An 18,993-nucleotide genomic window follows, 5' to 3' on the forward strand; every position below is an offset into this window, starting at 1 on the left:
GGCGCGCAGACCAGCGGCGCCCTGACCCGGGGGACACCTTGGGCTGCCGGCGGCAGGCAGCTCCTGCTGCCAGCAGCTCAGCCCCTCCAGCAGCAGCGGCTGCAACCATTTTAAAAAATTTGGGGGGCGCCACTTTTTGGCGCCCCCAAATCTTGGCGCCCTAGGCAACCGCCTAGTTCGCCTAAATGGTTGCACCGGCCCTGGTCACACCTGCCTGAGCAGGGAACTAGCCAGGGCTGCGGGAGGGGCAGCAACCCGCATGCCAGGTTTTCAGGGGGCTGCTGCAGGCGGAGCAGCTGATGATGGTGGGGGCGGGGTGGGGGCAGGACACCCCCCCCCCAATCCAGCATGAGCTGTAAGCCTTGAAGACCTGGGGTGGGAGGCCAGAGCCAGGACCCGAGGCCAGGTCACATGAGGTGAGAGCTGACCTGCTCTGCTGATGCCTCCCAGGGCAGCTCCGGTCTCTGGAGCTGTGGGGCAGGATTTGGCCATGAACCCACGGGCCTGTGTCTGCCACGCACGGCTTGGGCTCCATGGAGCTCCCACCCTGCTAGGGTGACCGGATGAGAGTGGGGGCAGGGGTCACACATGCCTGTATAAGAAAAAGCCCTGAATATCAGGACATCTGGTCACCTTGCCCCCTTCCAGGCGCGGAGGAAGAGCTCTGGCCGTGCCTCAGGGATGAGCGGGCCCTGGATGACGAGGACGATTTGGACCCTTCCGAGTGGCGGCGGAGTACAGTGGAGGAGAAGTTTGCTTACATCCTCCCCGCTGAGAGCAGGTAGAGTCCAGGGCCCTGGGCAGACGCTATGTGCCTAGTACTGAGCTCAGCACATGCCCAGGGCGCAGGCGCAGGCACAGGCCCGGCAGCTCTGCCAACCTCATGCCGCCCTGTGTCTGTTAGACGGGACGACACGGCTGGGCCTTAGTGGGGAAGGGAGGCTCGCTGGGAGCACAGGCATCACTGCCCCCTCCTGCAGCCATGGCAAAGCTCCGGCCCCGCCAGGGTGGGACACAGGGCTGAGCAGCCGCCACATTCACTGCTGTGTATAGACCTCAGCTCTCTGCCCTGCGCCAGCACCACGGCCCCCCAGTTCCAGCCTCCCCCCAGGGCGAGACACAGGGCTGAGCAGCCACCACATTCACTGCTGTGTATAGACCTCAGCTCTCTGCCTTGCGCCAGCAGCACGGCCCCCCAGCTCCAGCCCCCCACAGGGTGGCTGTGACGATGCGGTTCTGGCGGGACCCAACTGAGAGTGCCAAATCAGGACCAATTGCTCAAACAGAGCAGTCACAGCCCTAGGCTGGGGTTTTTCCACCTCTAAGGCAAACCAAACCAGCCAGACAAAAATGACTTCGGTTTCACCCCACTGGCCAACCACAAGTCACACAAGCAGTTTCCTTAGATACTCCAGTCTCCCAGTATCCCCACCAGTGCCACCCGTCCTGGGGATGAATGGTTATGCAAACCAACACCCCAATAAAAGAAAAAGGTTCTCTCGATCCCAAAGGACCAAGCCCCAGACCCAGGTCAATATACACATCAGATCTTACCCACAAATCACGCTGTTGCCAATCCTTTAGAATCTAAAATCTAAAGGTTTATTCATAAAAGGAAAAAGATAGAGATGAGAGCTAGAATTGGTTAAATGGAATCAATTACATACAGTAATGGCAAAGTTCTTAGTTCAGGCTTGTAGCAGTGATGAAGTAAACTGCAGGTTTAAATCCAGTCTCTGGAGAACATCCCCCGCTGGGATGGGTCATCAGTCCTTTGTGTAGAGCTTCAGTTTGTAGCAAAGTCCCTCCAGAGGTAAGAAGCAGGATTGAAGACAAGATGGAGATGAGGCATCAGCCTTATATAGGCTTTTCCAGGTGTAAGGACACTTCTTTGTTCTTACTGTGGAAAGTTACAGCAAAATGGAGTCTGCAGTCACATGGGCCAGTTTCTGCACACCCTGCTGAGTCACAAGGTGTATCTGCCTCCTCTCAATGGGTCAATTGTGTAGCTAATGGTCCTTAATGGGCCATCAAGCAGGCTAAGCTGAGCTGACACCAACTTGTCTGGGATCTTTCCCAGTAACACAGCACAAGTTTGAAATACAGACAGTACACAGCCAATATTCATAACTTCAACTACAAAAATGACACAGACATACAGACAGCATAATCATAACCAGTAACCCGTAACCTGGTCTTAGACACCTTATATGACCCCCTTTACCTAGGATTTGGTGCCACTACAGGACCTTGGTTGCAACCCATGTTCTATATGGTTCCAGTTTATATCAATAACGTCACAGTGGGACACAGGGCTGAGCAGCTGCCGCATTCACTGCTGTGTGTAGACCTCAGCTCTCTGCCCTGCACCAGCACCACCGCCCCCCAGCTCCAGCCCCCCCCTGGGCTGGGACACAGGGCTGAGCAACCGTAGTGTTCACTGCTGTGCGTAGACCTCAGCTCTCTGCCTTGCACCAGCACCACGGCCCCCCAGCTCCGGCCCCCGGCCGTCCTGCTCTGAAAGGGAGACGGTGTTGCCGCAATCTCTGTAGTGCCCTGGGGAATGGCAGCTCCGGGGCCCCCTACATCCCCCTGCCAGCCCATCTGAGACCTGCCGAGGCAGGGCCCACGGCCATTGGAACGGGTGCGGGAGCTGCGGTCAACCCGGCTGTGGATGGTGCCCCGTGGTTGGGGTTCACATGGAGCAGGGCCCACAGGCTGCAGCCCCCCAAGGCCTCCCCACGCTGCTCAGTCACTGCCCAGTCTCTCCCTCAGCTCCTCACACCAAGAGATGCGCAAATGCTTGGAGGAGGGTGACATCATGACTGACGAGGACGTCGCGAACGTGAGAGACGTCGGGGAGCTGCGGCTGAGGGATCGCTGGCGTCTCTACAGGTCTCCCCACCCCACCCCACCCCTAGGTAGCACCCTCCCTCCCCGAGCCCTCAAACCACAGCATGGTCCTGCCAGGACCCTTCACCAGCTCCCGGGATGCCAGGTCCTCTGGGAGAGGAGGGTGATACACGCCAGCCTTTGACCCCCCGGAGACCTGAGCACTAGCCCAGCCTAGGTGGCATGAGAGATGAGGTTAATACGCAGGGCTGCCCTAGGGTCCGTGGAAGGAGCCGGAGCTCTGGGCACAGGCCAGTGGCTGGAGTGCTGGGCCTGCTCCTTGGTGGGGGCAGGAGCTAGGGCCTTACTCTGTGCCGGAGGCATGGCCCGTGAGTTGCATCCTGCCGCACGCGACTGGACAAGCCTGACTGGAGCAGCCCGAGCTGCACCCTCGCTCTGAGGACTCCTGCGGGAACGTGAGCCAGCCAGACTGTCTGGCTGAGCCGGACGGCACCCTGTGGAGAGGGCGGGCAGGGGGGATGTGTCACACACTGCCCACTGGGCTACCACAGCCCCGGCCCCAGGAGTCACTGCAGGAGGGCTGGTCCCGGGTTCATTCCCTGCTCCGCACACAGGAGGTGGATGCTGGCCTATGAGCGTCAGCTGAAGGAGACGCTGGTGGAGAAGCTGGAGGAGTATGAGAAGAAAGCAGCCCAGCTAACGGAGCTGACCTTCCAGGAGGACCTGTGGGTGCTGAAACGCAGCCAGGTCATTGGCATGACGACAACAGGTGAGACCACGCTCAGCTGCTCCCCGCCCTGCACAGCCTGAGACAGCCTAGGCCACGGGCAGATGTTCACAGCCACAGCGCGTAAGGGCAGACGGGGCCAGCAGATCGTCTGCTCTGCTTTCCTGTGTGTGTATCCCAGGCCAGCGGCCCCAGCCACGCCCGCTCACTAAGCCCAGCTCCTGGAGGGAGGGCAGGAGACCCGGCTGGCAGGTGGGTCTCCTGCCCACAGGCAGCGAACAGCGAGGGGCACCGGTGTCTGAGGCCCCCAGTGGCAGAGAAAGGATGAAGTGAGACCCCAGGTACTCCTGGCAAGGGCCCCCCACACTGTTATTTTTCAAGGCAGGGGCTGTCCATACATTACATCACACACTGGAGGAGAGGGTCCCCAACTGTGCTGCTTTGCTGCAGTTTTACGAGAGGCAGGTGCATCTTGAAAAATCACCCCAAAATGTGTTCATTTCTGCACAGCCCCTCAGGCCTGCCCAAAGCAGATGACCCCAGCCCCAGAACAAGCCAGAAATGTAATCCCTGCTCCAGAGAGCCTAAACCGGGCGTCAGCAAGGGAGAGCCGCCGCCTGACACAGGAGGGGAGGGGACAGGAAGATCAGGCAGTCAGGCCTGGGGACAGCACAAGGGCTTGGCTGCTGGATGAGGGGAGAGTGTGGCCTGTGTGGCCGTTATGTTCTTCTGGGGCCACTTGGGGTGGCTTGGAGGTGGCAGCCATTCTACAGCCTGTGCTGTACTGCAGAAGCGGCTGAAGGTTTCAATCCTCCTCGAGAAAATGCCTCTTGTGAAGGGATTTCAAGGCAGGGAGGGGGATGGTGGCTGATGGGTTGAAGAACGCAACCCCTGCAAGGGGAACTGGGGGTTTGATGGGGGCCGGGTCTGTGTGCACTGGAGGCCCTGGCAGGGCAGGTCTCGGCCTGGAGCCAGCATGTACGGTCTATTGACCTGGGTCTGGGGCTTTGTCCTTTGGGATCAAGAGACCTTTTTTTCTTTTCCTGGGGTGTTGGTTTTCATAACCATTCATCCCCAGGACGGGTGGCACTGGTGGGGATACTGGGAGACTGGAGTGTCTAAGGAAATTGCTTGTGTGATTTCTTGTTAGCCTGTGGGGTGAGAGCGAAGTCCTCTCTGTTTGGCTGGTTAGTCTGTAAAGGACCCCTGCTCTAAGCAATTTGTCCTGAATAGATACTCTCAGTGCTGTCCCGCCAGAGGCCACATCATGACACCATGGCACCCGCTGGGCAGAGCATGTCCCTCCCCAGCGGGAATTCCCAACTGTGCCACACTGCCCTCTCCCCACGTGCTCACCCTGCTTGTTCGTTGCTCCTAGGGGCTGCTAAGTACCGAAAGCTCTTGCAGAAAATCCAGCCCCACACTGTGATTGTGGAAGAGGCAGCAGAGATCCTGGAAGCGCACGTTCTAACCTGCCTCACGCCAGCCTGCAAGCACCTCATCCTGATTGGAGATCACCAGCAGGTAAATGCACCGAAACCAGCCTCCCAAGCCCATCTGCCCTAGTGCACGTTCTGCTGCAGCTTCCCTTGGATTCCCTTGCTGCCCACAGGGACCGCTCCTTTGCCCTGGCACACCTCCCTGGCACTCTCATGATCTGCCCTGCCGTGGCACTGCTGAAATGGCACAGACATCTGGGAGGTAGGACCTACGTCCCTTGGCAGGACAGCCGGTAACAGGAGATCAGTGGCTGGGAGGAGCTGAGTGGGGCGAGGGCGGAGTTTGTGTGTTTGCTGAGATATTTCAGGGGAACTGTGTGATGGCTGCTGCTTCGTTAGAGCTGATCCAGGAGCGCAGGAGATTAAAGCTCCTCAGCTCCCTTGTAGCTTTGCTCTTCTGGAACCTGGCCACCGATATCAAAATCCAGCCCCTTTCCAAAGGCCGAGTGCTGAGTGTCCTGTGTGTGCAGCACCCAGAACTGGCTCTGTGTTTTCCAGCTGCGACCCAAACCCGCCGATTACACCTTGGAGAAGAAGTATTTCCTCGGCATCTCCCTGTTCGAGCGCATGATAAATAATCAGATCCCCTACGTGCAGCTGCTCTATCAGGTGAGTGCTGCTGTCCATGCCTCTGGGAGGGGCCTGCCTGCACCAATGGCTCCCCACGCCCCTCCCTGTGGCAGGGGTAGCTGCTCACTGCTGGCCGCTGGTGATCCTCTTCGATTGCTGGTGGGAAGATTGTACAGTGACAATGTATCCCCGTCCACCTGCAGAGCCCCTGAGAGCACTGGCCTGGTTACGAACGCAGATGGTCTCTGCAAGATCCTTACTCTGTGGCACAGCTCTGGGGAGGGCAGATGGTGTCAGGGTGGGGAATGACAGCGAGTAGCCGAACAGATACCAAGCCAGGACTCCACACGCACTGGGTGGCCTTGGGCTTCTCCCCGGGCAGTATTGACAAAATACGTGTTTCACCAACACAGCTGATGGGCACAACGTGAACTATGGCCAGAAATTTCCATGTCCGGGGCCTACTAGTGGGCACTGAAATAAGCATCTGGGTTATCAAAAGTGCTGCGCAAGAGTCGCACTAACTGCAGTCACCAGGAGCTTCTCCGTGCCCAGCCCCTGTGAGCAACTGGGCGCTTAGGGGCCCAAATCATGGAGGGCGGCAGCATCACCATAGTTAAGGTTGTGACTTGGTTTCTGTTTAACAGACAGTTTTCCTAAGTGCTGGAAAATCCACAGGAAGACTTGGATTTTAGGTCAGAAGTGTTGTCAAGTGAACTAGCATTAATTAAAGAGAGGGAAGACAAAAGCATCCAGCCAGCAGCAGCATTAAAATAATGTAACCAGGCCACATGCGCGTCACCCATTTCCTGAACAATGGGACTGAGTGTGATCAAAGAAAAGTAGCTGTGACACTCATTAATGACGCGTCAGGACAGGCATCGCTAACAGAGAGCCCTATCATAAGGATGGGTATAAGGAGCCCAGTGGCTGATGCAACACCAGGATACAGGCCTCTGGATCTTAGGGTTATCACGAGAAACAAATGCAGAAAATATATTGCAATTTCTGCACTGACTCATCCAGTCTACACAAACCAAGGGTTTGCCTCCCCTGACTGATTTCAACCCCCCTCAAAGTGCTGAACTTCCTTGAAAGTGGGGTCTGAAGGAATGTGGGACACTGGAAAAAATAATCTCATTGCAAATCTCAGTTGATGTTTTCCCCCCACAAACTGCTACTAAAAACCTAAGCTGTGCCCAAATGACACCATACATTTGAAAATGAGACTCTGTCCGAAACGGCAGAGTTTGTATAGACATGGTCCCCCTGCTAGACGGGGAATCCAGGTGTAACTATCTCAAGAGGTGCCACCACTGCCTCAGGGCCACGTGTCAAGTCAGTGGTGAAAGTTGGGGTCATTTGGTCAAGTGGTTCCTCAGGTGAAGGTCTCTCCACCCAATGAGGAGTTGGTCTGGACGCTGAAATTGTTCTAAACCCACATACATGGTGCGATTGTCAGGGGCCAGCCCAGCTCCGACAGATGCTGGCCAACTCCCGAACTTGGCTGCTAGGCAGTTCATGAGCCCTTGTTCCTGCTTCAGCCTGTTCCAATCCCTGCTCCTGCCCCTGCCCCTGTTCCCCTCCGGGTTCAGATTCTAGCTCCGATCCCCAGCTCTGACTCTAGCGTTCAGCTCCAGGGGACCCTCTGGTTCCGGCACTTGGCTTCTGTCCCCTCGGCTCATTTCCTGGGCCCTGCCCACCCGGGGCCCAGCTCTAAGTGGAAGATCGAATGCCCATGTCCACCATTAGACCCGTCCTCATGACAGCAATTATCTTGGGTATTGGTGTTTCCCAGGAGACAGTGTGTGGGGCGGTCACTGCGAGGGGCAGAACGGCCACGGGGATGAACGGAGCAGTTTGCAGCGTGCAGAGCGACCGTGTTCAGCTCCAGGCACAGGCACAGGCACAGGCGCTGACTTTCCAAAGTGCCGGGGGGTGCTCGATCCCCAGCTTTGCCCCCACCCCACCCCACCCCTTCCCCCAAGGCCACACCCACACCCCTTCCTGCCCCACCGCTTCCCCCAAGACCACACTCATGCCCCACCTCTTCCGCCCCACCGCACCCACCCCTTCCCAAAGCCACACCCACACCTTCCTACCCTCCACTTCACCAACCATCATACCTACCCCACCCCACCCCACCCACCACCGCTTCCCCCAAAGCCACACCACACCCTGCCTCTTATTAGGGGACCTATAACCCATCTCCCTCCTCCCAAGGCCACACCCCACCTCATCCCACCTCCACTCCACCCCTTCCCCCAAAGCCACACCCATGTCCCACCTCTCCCTGCCCCACTCCACCCCTTCTCTCAAGGCTTTGCCCCACCTCTTTCTGCCCAGTTCTGCCCCATCCTCCAAGTGTGCTGCAGCCTTGCTCCTCCCCCACAGCCTCCTGCATGCTGCGAAACAGCTGATTGCAGCGGGCGGGAGTCGAGGATAAGGAAGGGGAGGTGCTGATTCATGGGCTTGCCAGTGGGTAGGGGGGGAGCTGATGGGGGGGCTGCTGCTGGGTGCTCAGCACCCACTATTTTCCCCTGTGGGTGCTCCAGCCCTGGAGCACCCATGGGGTTGGCGCTTGTGTCTCCAGGGGTTGTTTTCTTTCATCTGAGAACATCTCAAGAAGATGAATGGCCCCATCACACATGTGCAGAGCCCCTTTGCCCTAGCTTAGACCCCGAACGGATGACAGAGGCTGGGGCTCTCCTCCACTCCCCCTAACCCAGGCCAGGAAAGACAGAATCTCCTAGCCCAGCACAGATCATAGAAAGTGTCCTTCTGAGTGCCCTCCTCTGCCCCCAGCGTCTAGCTGCGGTTCAGCTGCTGCCCCAAGCTGCTCTGATCCAAGCCTCGGGCTGGCCAGGGGCAGGGGCAGGCAGAGCTGCATCTCAGCTGCACGTCACTGGCACAGGCGTCTGAGTCAGCTGCCCAGTTCAGCTGCCGGCCGTAATGCTTGGTCCTAGAAGGGAGACGAGCCCATACCCCGGCTCCGGGCGCCTCCCGAGGGGATGTGTATGAGTCACCCCTTGGCAGCAGGGCCTGGCACATCATGGGTGTAACAGGCCCCTCTGCTTCACTCAGCTCCTCATAGTGGACCACAAGCTAAATATGAGTCAACAGTGTGATACTGCTGCAAAAAAAGCAAACGTGATTCTGGGATGCATTGACAAGTGTGTTGTAAACAAGACACGAGAAGTCATTCTTCTGCTCTACTCTGCGCTGGTTAGGCCTCAGCTGGAGTAATGTGTCCAGTTCTGGGCACTGCATGTCAAGAAAGATGTGGAGAAATTGGAGAGGGTCCAGAGAAGAGCAACAAGAATGATTAAAGTTAAAGGTCTTGAAACATGACCTATGAAGGAAGGCTGAAAGAATTGGTTTTTTAGTTTGGAAAAGAGAAGACTGAGAGGGGACATGATAGCAGTTTTCAGGTATCTAAAGGGGTGTCATCAGGAGGAGGGAGAAAACTTGTTCACCTTAGCCTCTAAGGATAGAACAAGAAGCAATGGGCTTAAACTGCAGCAAGGGAGATTTAGGTTGGACATTAGGAAAAAGTTCCTAACTGTCAGGGTAGTTAAACACTGGAATAAATTGCCTAGGGAGGTTGTGGAATCTCAATCTCTGAAGATATTTAAGAGATTAGATAAATGTCTATCAGGATGGTCTAGACAGTATTTGGTCCTGCCATGAGGGCAGGGGACTGGACTCGATGACTTCTTGAGGTCCCTTCTAGTCCTAGAGTCTATGAATCTATGAATAAACCCAGAGAATCCAAACTGACGCCTGCGGTGCTATGGGAAAGTGGATGGAGATTTGGTCATCACCTCTTCTGAGATGGCCACTAGGGATCCTGGAGCCCCCACCCCTCCTGGGGGATAGTGAGTGGTTGGTCTGGCTCTGTAAAAAGAGCCACACCCCACTCCCAACCCCCCCGCAACAGGCAGATTTCAAGACTCCACAAGGGTTGGAGCATCCAGCCACAACAGTCACCAAACAACTCCCGGGGTCCTGTTTAATAAATACTGTAACTCAGACAAACGGCTAAGTCTAGGGAACTGCTGCTAACATACCGACACGCTCAGTAACACCGATCATTCCGACCTGGCAGTCAGGGGACAGAAACGGGGGACAGACGGAGCCAGCTGCTGGTGGGGGGTGAAAAGAGCTTTAGGATTTTGCTGCTAGATGCAGGCCCATCAGCCCCATAGTACAGTCTAGTGCTGGCTTTGAGGAACGCTCCAGTCTCTTCCACAAAGAGCTAGCAGCTGCCAGCGCGAAGCAGGCGGAACGGTAACAAACACGGAGCAAACGGTTAATCCACGGCCAAGGGAGGTTTTGAAATAGTTACCAAAGAGTAACTGTGGCTCTCAGCTGGGTGTCCCGTTCTTGTCTCAAACAGCACCGCATGCGCCCCGAGATTTCCCAGCTGCTGGTCCCGCTCTTCTACAAACAGCTCAAAGACCACGAGGCCGTTGCTGAATATGAACAGATCAAGGTAAGTGGAGACATTTTCCGTAGCTGGGAAATCCGGCTGCCTGTGTCACAACGTGATGGAGCCACGTGCCAGCCCAGGGTGAGTGAGGGCTTGGTTATTGTCAAAGGGAGTCTGATTGATTAGACGCAGCCCACTGAAGCTGTTAACAAGCCCAAGGTACAGCAAGAGACCAGCTGCAGGCCTGGTTGCTCCCATCCTTCTGCCATGGCTCACCAAAAGAGCCTGCCACGCGCCTCAGGGCAGGGTTTCTTTATCAGTCTAGGTTTCTTCTGGCTCCAGATGAAGCCAACAGGACCGGCTGGTGGAGGCTCTGTTGGGTCCTGTGACTGGGGCATAGACTGAGCAGCAGCTATTTCTCCCCCACTTAGGCCTGTCAGGCAGCACTGCAGCCCCTTGGTATGGTGAATGGGGAGTTGCCCAAGGCTGGCTTGTTTCCTTTGGTTTGTTCTCATCCTCATCTGCAGGGCTGGCTGGAGATCGCGGGGAAAATATCCCCAGAAATGTTTGAGCAGATTTTAAACGTTCAGCGAGTTCTGGCTGCTTGGGAAGCTGGAGGGAAACAAAGGAAACATCCTCAGTTAATCATTCAGGGAGGATTTCTGCAAAACGATAGAAATTTCGAACTTTTCCAGCCAGCCGTAGTCATTTTGATGTGTGTGCTCCCAGGTGTCTGGTGTGGGGGGCTCTTCCTTCTGGCTGGGGAGGTCAAGGGGAGTTTTAATGGTTAACACACACACACACACACACACACACACACACTTTGAAGGAAAAATAAACACATGGGGTGCCCTAAGCACTAGATCATCTTCCTCCCAGAGGTAACAGGCTCCTTTGTGCTCATCCTCTGCACCTTGGTTTTAAACAAGCCTCGGACCTGTAATTCTATGCTACTGCTGAGGTGTGATCAGCAGCGTCAGGAAGTGGGATCTGAACCCGTCTCCATGGGAGATGAGCTGCAAATAAGCAAAGCCCAATGACCCACATTTAGACTAGTTTCTCCTGCCTACCCCGGGGGTTAGTTTTTAGACTAGTTTCTCCTGCCTACCCCGGGTGGTTCAGTTTTTGCATGGAATTGCTCTTCACTGCTCCTGGAAACGTGCCCTGTTCTGTAGCCACCAGTAGTGGGCAAGGTGCTTCACAGGGGACTCAGAAGAGAGGCCAAACACTTCTGCTCTAGCACCATCTCAGAAGTTGCAGGCAGGATGCCATTCGCAGCCCACAATAACAGCAGCTCGCGGTCTAAATAGCATAGTGTTTCTGGCGCAAAATGGCTGCCCATTCTCTCCCCTCGGCTGCGGCTGAATGAGCTGGTCCCACCTGTAAAGCTCTTTGGGCCAAAAGGGGTTAAAGGAATAGCAAGGGTTACTGGGCGGTTACTGGATCCCAGCTCCTCTGCCGCGGATGGGACAGCTCTGCCTCCTCCCAGTTACATGAAAATATTAGCAGTCACTTAATTTTAAAACATGCTCAACTATGTATGCCAACTATCCCTGCCTGCAGGGCGTGGAGAGCAGCGTCTTCTTCATCCAGCACACAGCGGCCGAGAGCCACAGCGCTGACTCAGAGAGCTACAGCAACAGGTTTGAGGCTTCATTCCTGGTCTCGCTGAGCAGATATCTCCTGGAGCAGGGATACAACGAGAGCCAAGTCACCATTCTGACACCCTACCACGGCCAGGTGCTGAAGATCCGCATGCTGCTGAGGAGCAGAGACATGGGAGACGTGGCTGTCCATGCCGTGGATGACTTCCAAGGGGAGGAGAATGACATCATTCTTCTCTCGCTAGTACGAAGCAACAGAGAAGGGAGGATTGGTTTCCTCCAGGATAAAAATCGGCTCTGTGTGGCTCTCTCAAGGGCCAGAAAGGGCTTCTATTGCATTGGAAACCTAGCCAGCATTGCAGCTGGGTCCAACAGCAATCTGTGGAAAGATATTCTACGTCTCCTAAAGAGAAAGAAACTTATGGGGGAAGGGCTGACACTGGTGTGTCAAAATCACCCCGATACCAAGACAGTGGTGAACGAGAGTTCGGACTTCAGTAAAATCCCTGATGGAGGCTGCATGCTCCAGTGCCAAGCCCGGCTGGAATGCGGCCACCCCTGCACGCGCCGCTGCCACCCGTACGACAGGGATCACAGCCTATACCTTTGCCAGTTCCCATGCTCCAAGCTGTGTGAGCTCAACCACAGGTGTCCGAGAAAGTGCAAGGAACCATGCGAACCTTGTTCCGTGGAAGTGGAAAAAGTCATTCCAAAGTGTGGGCACCTCCAGACCATCCCCTGTCACATGCCAGCTGATCACTGGCTCTGCCAAGAGCCATGCAAGCAGCTTCTGGAATGCAAACACCCATGCACACGCCGCTGTGGGGAAGCCTGCAGCACCTGCAGGTGCAAGGAAATGATTGACGTTACTCTGCCCTGTTCTCACGTAATGAGAACTGAATGCTACAAGCAGAAAATGCCTCTGAGCTGCCTTGAGACATGCAAACAGAAACTCGAGTGTGGACACCACTGCAAAGGAAACTGCTATGAATGTGTGCAGGGCAGGTTGCATGTCCACTGCCGTAACAAGTGCACAAGGGTCCTTCTGTGTTCCCACCAGTGCCAGGAATCATGTTTTGAGAACTGTCCTCCATGCAAGAGAAAATGCCCCAACAAGTGCAAACACAGCCACTGCGATAAGCCATGCGGGGAGATCTGTTTTCCCTGTATACAGCCCTGTTCCTGGAAATGCAGGCACTACCGGTGCACACAACTGTGCTCCGAGATGTGCAATCGCCCCCGCTGCAATGAGCCCTGCCAAAAATCACTCAAATGCAGCCACCCCTGCGCAGGCCTTTGTGGAGAGCCATGTCCGCCCAAGTGTCGCACGTGCCACAGAGACGAGCTGGCAGAGATTTTCTTTGGGGACGAAGACGAGCCAGAGGCCCGTTTCATTGTCCTAGAAGACTGCGGACACGTTTTGGAGGTGCGGGGCCTGGATCGCTGGATGGATGGCGAGCCAGACAACGCCCACGCCCAACACGTCCAGCTGAAGGTGTGCCCCAAATGCGCGACACCCATCCAGCACAACACGCGTTACAACAACGTGATCAAGGCCATACAGCAAAAAATCAAGGAGATCAAATTGAAGATTCAGGGAAACAAGGAAGAACTTGAAGCTGGAAAGCAGCAACTGCTCCTTCGGCTGAACCGTGACAGAGACCTTGTGGCCTGGACGGGTATGGAAAGAAGCATTATGAACACTGTCTCCCGTCAGAGCCTTCTGGACTTGGAGAATACCCTAAATTTCCTTGCAAGTCTCTCCAGACTGAAGCAACAAGCGAAGAAGTGCACAGTGGCGAGAGAACGCAATTTGAAAAGGAAGATTGAGGCTGTGGAGCACTGGATCAGCAGAAACAGATACGCCTTCACAGCTCAGCAGCTCAGGGAATGCAGGAATGAGATCAAGAGGATATCGTACCTGGGAAACATCTTTGAGCGGCTGAGTGGCTACGAAAACAAACAAGCATCGTTACCCACCGAGGCCATGGCACTTGCTAACGAAGCCATAGGCGTCCTCCAGCGGCAGGACCGTTTCACCCAGAATCAGGAGGAATCTCTCCAGAGGGTGCTGGAGAAGATTGATGAGTTGCTTCCTGCTGCAGAACTGCAGCTCTCCGAGGCAGAAAGGGTCATGATAACAGAGGCCATGCAATTTGGCAAAGGCCACTGGTACAGGTGCCCTCGGGGCCACTTGTACACGATTGGGGAATGCGGCCGCCCAATGCAGCAGAGCAGCTGCCCTGAGTGCGGAGCTACCATTGGGGGGCAAAACCACGCGCTCACTCAGGATAACGTCGCCGACGATCAAATACTGGAATCCGCTAGTGCACAGGAGCAAGAACCACGTCTACAGGACAGTATCTTAGCTCTGCCCCGCTCCCGCGATCAGCCATGGTCACTCACCTGCTGCCCGCCCAGCCCCCACCCTCAGCTGGACTCTCCCCCTCCTCGCCCGCACAGCCCCCACCCTCAGCCCGACTCGCCACCTCCTTGCCTGCCCAGCCCCCACCCTCAGCCCGACTCGCCGCCCCCTCCCTCACCCAGCCCCCACCCTCAGCCCGACTCGCCGCCCCCTCGCCTGCGCAGCCCCCACCCTCAGCCCGACTCACCGCCCTCTCGCCTGCCCAGCCCCCACCCTCAGCCCGACTCGCCGCCCTCTCGCCTGCGCAGCCCCCACCCTCAGCCCGACTTGCTGCCCCCTGCATCACCCAGCCCCCACCCTCAGCCCGACTTGCTGCCCCCTGCCCCGCGCAGCCCCCACCCTCAGCCCGACTCACCGCCCTCTCGCCTGCCCAGCCCCCACCCTCAGCCCGACTCGCCGCCCTCTCGCCTGCGCAGCCCCCACCCTCAGCCCGACTTGCTGCCCCCTGCATCACCCAGCCCCCACCCTCAGCCCAACTCACCAATCCAGCCCCCTCTGCCAGCTGGCCTTGCCAACCCCCTGCCCTCTGTCAGGCACCACAGGCCTCAAACCCAGGCCCATGGGCGTGCCAAGCAGGCACCTTACTCTTTGCGCCACCGTGCAGCAAGGCAGGGAAACTGCTGCTAATGCTCCACCTGCTGAGTCAGCAGGGCCAGGTGACTAGCAGCAGATGGCTGACTGGACACCACTGCGCATAAAGTTTCTTGTTCCTGCCCCACCCCTTGCCTGAGCAATCAGCACCAGGCCTGGCGCTGACCGGTTCCCCACAACCAAGTTCCTGGCTCCTTGCCTGGTTCCTCCTCCTTGTTCCTTATCCCAACCCCAGTTATTGACTCCGGCTTTCACACCTGACGTGGCTTCGGACTCTGACTCGTCCTGTGACCCTTGCCATGATTCCTGTGCACGACCCTGACTCTGCTCTGAGCTTTGACCAGTAGGTGAAACTGCCCCTGTATGGGCCCAGACAGTTTGCTCAGACTCCCTCGGCAACTTCCAGGACTTATTGCTGTTCCCCTGAACTGAGTATGGACACTGCTGGGTTTTCCGCTGCACTGATGCCCCAGGGGCCTGTGCTTCTGCAGGAACACATGACTGTCCTCCAGGCTGAGAACCAGAACCTGAGAGATCACGTATGGCAACTACAGACAGCAAACTTCTCCCTGCAGGAACACATTGCAGCTCTCAGAGCAGCTGCAGGTACCCGCGTCTCGCCTTGTGACACCAGCTGGGTAACCAGCCCGAGTTCCGCTCGCAGAGATGCAGATGGTGCCATGGTGTAAGACTCCTGTTTATGCTCCAATTCCAGGAATAGCCCAGGGACCAGGTTAAGATGGGGCAGCTACTTAACTTGCTTATCGCGGAGTCTCTAGCATAGGCATCTCTACTTCTAGAGCAAGATCCTCCTGTGCTGACATGCTGGGCTTCTTTCCTGCATGCATCTGTGACAAATCGGCTAAAGCCCACATGGCGGACATTGCCTTACGTAAGGGGTTGGCCCCTTGCTGTGTCGCCCAGTTTAGATACTTGGCCACAGACAGCATCTGGAATGATGTCCCACTCCTCCATCAGTTTCAGTCCAATTGGTGTGATGAATTAAAGGACAAGCTGACATGGGTAGATGTTCCTGCCAAGTTGGAGGCTTTTATGGACCTGTGTATCAGAACGGACACCAGGCTTCATGAATGACAAATGGAGCGCAGGGAGACTGTCTACCTTCTGCACCTGCCCAAGGTCCAGGCCTCAGACTCAAGGAAGCCTGGTTCTGGTCAAGCCCACTCAGATAGATGTGGTGCATGTCTCCAGGCACGTGAGTGGGCCAGAGATGGGAAAACTTGTTTCTACTGTGAGCAAAAAAACCGTCTGCAGTAATTTGCAGAGAAATGCTAAATTTTTTTTTAAAATAAAGGTTTTAATACCTAAATTTTAGCGAGGAATAGAAAGAGATTTGATGTCTATTATAACAGGAGTTAAAGTTTACGTTTTTTACATGGTTTAAGCATGACTTGCTTTATTCTTTTAGTGGTAAAAATTATGTCTGAATTCTGTTTGCATATAAATAATATTAAAGGCCTCTGAAGTCAAAGGGTGATACGAGAGATTTTTCAGCTGCTCTGTGTAAGGAATTCAGCACTCATAGCACTGCACAGCCACCAGGAGCTGAAGCAGGGAGAGATTGGAATTAAATGGATAGCTTATAACTGTAGAGGTTTAATAGTTAAAGATAGATTTAGGTGGTTACGACTAGCGGTAGCAAGGTGGCGGTCACAGGCAGTCAGAGAAATCCAAAATGCAGGTCTGGGAGTGATTTGGCCAACAGCACGCAGGGAGGCTGAGGTGAAATAAAGGGAGAGGTCAATCAGGCAAGATCCGAGTCGTCAATCAGGTCAGTCAAATACGGCACAAGTTTTCAATCAGGTCTAGCTTTGATTGACAGATAAAGGGCGTAAACATGACTAGGGGGGAATACTTAGGATTGTAAAAATAACCAACCCCAATAGGCCAAAATCTGTCTATAAGGCAGAGAGCTACACTCTTGAGTCAGAGTGAGTGGAAGGTGCTGGTGTGTGTATAAGCAGTAGGAGAATGAAGGATACACAGAAAAGAACTAAAATCACTTAAGGAGAGACACGCAGTAACAATGGAGCAGTAGCAACGCTGCTAACAGTGACAAAGCAGCAGCAGCTTTCAGAGGGAAAAGACAGTAGAGAAAGTGAGCAAAATAACTCTCCAGTTTATGAATAATTAGACGGTGTGAGTGTAAGTGTCTGGGATAATACAGCTGCATGTTTTTGTGTTTGTTATGATTTAGATGTTTAAGGATTTGCTGTCAGCATTGTGTGTGTGACTGGTCATCACATATGGAATGTAACCACTTGACGCAATTTAAAAACTGTATGATATTGCAATTGTGAATACTTAGTCAATTAGCACAGATCACATTATGCCTTGTTAAGAACATCTATGGATTCTTTATCTTCTTAATAAACTTATTGTATTAGGGAATGTTGTGTTAATAAAGAATATTCTTGTTTTCAAAGAATACGTCTGAGTGTCAATCCTTTGAGCAGAAGACTGTATCCGTGTTCTTCCAAGGATCAACAGAGCTAGTCTGTCCTGGGGAGTCCTCCAACTTTCCTAAGGGTTTTCTTCTCAAGTGCTCAGTTTCTCCTGCTTGACCCTACAGCGAAGTCCCAGTCCTATGTTTTATGAGAACCAGGCCTGTTGCCAGAAACCCCCTGGCAAATCCTCTCAAGTGGGTCCACCCCCTTTTACCTCCCAAAACAGACAAATTAATAGACTGAGTTATTGGGGCAGGCAGGCCATTGAGGGGTGACTAAAGTCTGATTGCAGGGGGTGGTGGTGGTAACAGGGCTGGTTCCTGGAGAAGGATTCAAACAGGGAAGTGAACAAAACCAAATGGGTGGGATGGGCTGGAGGAAAGAGAATGCCCTGTTGGTGTTAGGTCCTGGGCACACCTGGAGGGAGAGCAGGCAGAAGAGGATCCCACAGTGGTCCGAGAGATGGTTTTTAGGTTATAAGCCCACAACAGAACAGTCAAGAGCAAAATATTTGCTCCTGAAGAGCAAACCAGCAAGAGCACCTGGTCCCCAGTTGTGCTGACATGAAGAAAACGTTAAGAAATCTAATTTAAGAAGTCCTTCAAATTTGTGAAGGAAAAAGGGTAGATGGAGTCCTGCACCCAGCTCCCCTCCGTGTCATTCATAAATACAATGGCTGAGTTCTCTCTCTTTGTGTGGTAGTATACAATCAACAAAGTATGACCCTGGCAAGAGAGCCACAGGGTAATTTGATTACAACATCCTCAAAAATCCTAACCAATCCTCACGACAGGCACTGGCCAGCTCCTTCAATAATCAATCAATAGTGCCACTACCTGATTTTCCAGCAAAAAGGACACAGGTCCATATCACAGGTCACAACCCAAAACAGTCCCTTAATTAAACTAGCTGGAACTCAAGCAAGATTTTGTGTTCATCCCCGCCCCAATATCTCGATCTCTGCCATAGAACTGCTATCATGGGGGCAGTCAAATTACAGTACTGCCAAACCCACATGTTCAAAAATCATGAGTCAGGCTCACCAAAAATCATGAGATTGGCTTTAAAATTATGAGATTATGTAAAAATAATAGATTGGGGGGGGGGGGGTCTTTTAATTTGCCTTCTGTTTTTTGAGCTTTTTGGGTGCACTGGAATCACATGCTGAAGCTTTCCCCACAGCCATGAGGGCTAAAAACTTATTTTTTCTTTAAGAACAAAGGCTGAAGTCAGATGGGCTTTAAGGAAAACAATTAACTTAAGACGCAAGACAAAATCATGAGAGCTGGCAACAGTGAAATTAGCTTGAATGCAACTGATCTCCTCTGCACCAAGAAGCAGCCTGCTTCAGAGGGAAACCAGCCCATATTCACCAATGGAATCAGTGCATGCAGCAGTCTGTTGAAGAGAAGGCAAGCTCTTATTGTGTCAATTGCAGCCATTGCATGAGTGTTCAGGCTTTGTCACAGGCAATCAGCCTTGGAGTGTGATGTCTGCCACCACAATTCTTTTGTCTTCTCTTCACACAGCATCTGCTGCAGGTTCTCTCCATGTTGCACAACAATGAAAAGGAAGGGAATTGGAAGCCACACCATCCACAGTCAATGACAGGCAATCAGCTGTCACAATGAGGAGTTGACACGATGTGGGAATATGTCTGTACAATTTATGACTCCTATGTGTCCGTGTCAAGCGGCAGACTCCGTTTTGAATATGCAGCCTTATGCCTTCTCTAGGGTCTATTTGCCTCCATATTGGCTTGACATTCCAAAGGCTGGTAGCAAAACAGCAAAACAGGAGGTAATTGACTCAAGTACCCAATCA

General features: G+C 54.1%; 2 protein-coding genes across 2 annotated transcripts in view; both read left to right on the forward strand.

Annotated features, from left to right (window-relative positions):
- Positions 1 to 359, forward strand: part of LOC142046276 (NFX1-type zinc finger-containing protein 1-like) — a 31,017-nt gene extending 30,658 nt beyond the window's left edge. Inside the window, exon 8 of the mRNA XM_075062046.1 lies at positions 348 to 359. Within this exon, the coding sequence (XP_074918147.1) occupies positions 348 to 359 (12 nt within the window). The remainder of the gene's footprint in view (positions 1 to 347) is intronic.
- Positions 211 to 15,390, forward strand: LOC116838390 (NFX1-type zinc finger-containing protein 1-like). The gene is made up of 8 exons (XM_032803527.2): positions 211 to 781; positions 2,776 to 2,895; positions 3,468 to 3,622; positions 4,959 to 5,104; positions 5,578 to 5,688; positions 10,049 to 10,144; positions 11,645 to 14,638; positions 15,193 to 15,390. Exons 1-8 carry the CDS (start codon positions 564 to 566, stop codon positions 15,388 to 15,390), a joined length of 4,038 nt encoding a protein of 1,345 aa, XP_032659418.2. The 5' UTR covers positions 211 to 563.
- Positions 15,391 to 18,993: the final 3,603 nt, after the last annotated feature.

This window comes from Chelonoidis abingdonii, chromosome 2 (assembly GCF_003597395.2).
Source record: "Chelonoidis abingdonii isolate Lonesome George chromosome 2, CheloAbing_2.0, whole genome shotgun sequence".
Taxonomy (NCBI): Eukaryota; Metazoa; Chordata; order Testudines; family Testudinidae; genus Chelonoidis; species Chelonoidis abingdonii.